Genomic DNA, 3,288 nt, shown 5'->3' with positions numbered 1-3,288 from the left:
TTTGAATTCGTGTGCATAGATCTACGTACGTATAAAGAGCAAGCCCGAGATATAAGGGATCAATAGATTTTTTACCACACACGGAGTTCTCTCAGTTCTCGTATTGTGAAACACCAACTGCTCGAGCAGCTAGCAGCGCAACCAAAAGCTATAGCCGGAAAATATTGGAATCACTTCGGATCTTGCATTGACCCGTTGTGGTGTGTAGCGCGAGCACAGGGGATCTCTCTGAATGAGTCAGGAAGACCGGACGACAACTGAAGAGGAGACGGGCATATGGTGCTGTCTTGGATGGTCTGGCGGATGTGAAAGAGCTCCAAATATGTCTGAATCAATTCTCACTGCTTCTTCGCCTCAGAAAAGTAGTATCAAGCAGTTGTTTTATAATGGGAATGTCACGAAGGAACAACCACCAAGCCCTGATGCAGAGGTGAACGGACATCCTCTGGTGGGGGAAGGCGAGTCAGGCCTTATTGCACGACAGCTTGGGGACGATTATATTTCCTACAAAGTTGGAAAACACAATGGACGCCGACCGCCTTGCCAGCATGCAGAGACATTGAGGAGAGTTGGGGATGAAGTTGAGGAAAGATACGCCATCACCCTGAATGGATTAGTGAACAATTTGGAGTATGATCCGGACAAAGATGGTGAAGAGGCATTCACTGCAAGTTTGAATGCCATGTTTGAGGAAGGGTCATGTAACTGGGGACGTGTTGTGATGGTTTATGTGTTTGCAGCCCGCCTTGCAAAATATTGCCAGGAAAATGGAAAAGGTTATCATGTAGGACGCTTATCAGAATTTGCAGGACGATATGTTGCATCAAGATTAACTCCATGGATAAATAAGCAAGGAGGATGGGTACGTCACAGAAAATTTTATCTTATAATCTCTTTTTTATTTTAACCCACTTCCAATATACGGTATATACTATGGTTCAAAATGAAAGTAAGAATAATTGTAAGAAAAGAATTATTGAGCCAAAGCGATACTAGTAATAGATTCCGAAGATGTATTTTGACTTTGAGATACGTGAAGAATTCCTAAACTATTATTATATCAAGAAAAAATCTAGAATGACATGAATTTTAATTTTTATGTTTTTTTCTCTCTCTTCAGGAAAAATTTGATGAAAGTTTCAAAGCCAAAGACTGGAAGGAAAAGGCAGCATTCAACTCTCTCTTGGTGACGGGAGCTTTTCTTGGTGGACTAGCGGCTCTCAGACTATTGATGAAATAGTGAAACATCACAGAGCAGACTTTTAATTACTTCGCTTGTCTAGTTTTTGTCAAGCAACCAGGCAGAAATTTGGATATTCGCCAAACTTCTATTGTGGAAAGATACCCTACTACTAGATTTCAAGTATGCACCCTATTCAGGAATAATCTGGACACAAATGGTACAATTTCAGCTTAGCAACTTCAGAATGGAACTTTTTTCTTCGAGGGATACAATTGGATCTACCAGAAAACATATTTTTAGAATACTTCAAGTCAACAATAACAGACTCATTTACTAGAATATTTTTTTGTCACTGGCTATCAATAGTATCAAATCTTTAAGACTATAGTCTATAGAGTTTAAAGAGCCTTGAGAAATTACTACTTTATGTAGAAAACTATCACTGCCAGGTGAAAGGTTCTAAAACTCTGTCTTTGTTTCCCTTAAAAAAAGATATGAACTGAATATAGTCTTTGATTTACAAGTGTTTAAAATGATGTTTAAAGACAGTACTATGATGCTAAATTATAGATTACGTTTAACGTAAAAATACAGTTTACATTCGACTCTCAAGACTCTCTAATTTTTAAGGGAGCAGATTTGCAGATACATGCCCCTCGACACTATACATCTGAAATGCTAGAAAGTTGTTGCAAAATTATGACATGCTTTTTGTTGTCTAGATATGGAGAACAGGATTGGCCTAAGGCTAACAGCTATTGAATACAGACATTACTTCTGTTTTGTCCATGAAAATATCACTCCTCGAAGTACTCCTAAAATTATTGTTGGTTGTACCAATAGCTCTATGGTTGTACTGTACAAACTGTACTGTGATATATCATTTATATGGACTTGAAGAAGGCTTACCAGTCTTGGAAAACACACCAAGTTCAATATAAATGACTGTTGCCTGCTTCGCCAAATGGTAGGGTAGAAATTGTTTTTGCAAGTTACTTTTTTTTGGTTTATTCAACAAAAGCAAAGCAATGCAATTTTGAGCCTCGAAAGAGGAAAAACAGTAAAACAAGTCAATTATCAGAAAAAGCTCCTGCATAAAACCAAAGGATGCTCATGATATTTAGCAGCTGATTAATTAATATTTATCTAATGATGAATATATTTTGTTCTTGGATGTGACGTTGATGTCCGTTTGATGTTGCCTACATGATAATGATTATGAGGCAGTCTGTCTTTTTTTTTTTTTTTTTTTCTAATATGATTTTTCAAAGATTTTATTTCTTGTTTTGGTGTATTTTCTTTCTCTTTTCAAAGTAAGCCAAACACCACTTACCAGCTACTTTGTGAGCCGTGCAAGATATGTCTTGAAATTCAGTTCTTTAAATAATTGATACATGTATGTGGCTGTTACTAGTACTTGATTATAACTGAAATTTATTTTCTTTGGATTATACTAAAATATGCAGAGTCAGCAGGGTCACTCATAAATTTTTAATCTTCTTAATAAATTCCTTGTAACTAATGCCTTACAAGACCTGATTTTTCTTTTGATTTCTCAAACTTTTGTTTCTAAAATAATCATATTTTTCTGGCCAATTAATATTTCTATAGGGTTATTGATGCACGTTATTTGGAACCATAATGTCGACCTGTATGTAAATGTATTGGATAATTTTCCTGACTTTGAGTCCATAAATTTTGCTCTTTATTTATGAATAGGACCTATGTTTACTCTAAAATGATGCCCATATCGACTATCATTATCAAACAGTATTGGTCATCGTTTCTCCCATTTGGATGTGCAATAACGTGAGAAAAAAAGAATATCCATTGATAAACTTGAGATATTCCTGGTACATGCATTCATGTATTGCTTGTGCATTCATTGCTTTCTTGTACAAACCACTTAGGCCTTCATACTCCCACAGTAAATGCATGGTGAATGTGTACTCACTGCAATGCAGGCAGTCAGTATACGGAAATTTCTGTACAATGTACATGCCAGTTCGACCTTTGAATCGCTTGTGCGTGGGCGAGATATTTCAACGGGTTTCGAATTTGTGTGTGTTACTGCACGTATATGTACATGTACACCCAATTTTTGT

The 3,288-nt window shown here is 36.5% G+C and overlaps 1 protein-coding gene across 1 annotated transcript; it reads left to right on the top strand.

The window, feature by feature from the left end:
- Nucleotides 1–1,816, top strand: LOC121415190 (bcl-2-like protein 2). The gene is made up of 2 exons (XM_041608353.1): nt 1–862; nt 1,121–1,816. Exons 1-2 carry the CDS (start codon nt 233–235, stop codon nt 1,238–1,240), a joined length of 750 nt encoding a protein of 249 aa, XP_041464287.1. The 5' UTR covers nt 1–232; the 3' UTR covers nt 1,241–1,816.
- Nucleotides 1,817–3,288: the final 1,472 nt, after the last annotated feature.

The sequence above is a fragment of the Lytechinus variegatus genome, chromosome 5 (assembly GCF_018143015.1).
Source record: "Lytechinus variegatus isolate NC3 chromosome 5, Lvar_3.0, whole genome shotgun sequence".
Lineage (NCBI taxonomy): Eukaryota > Metazoa > Echinodermata > Echinoidea > Temnopleuroida > Toxopneustidae > Lytechinus > Lytechinus variegatus.
This window is presented reverse-complemented; position numbering and strand designations above follow the sequence as displayed.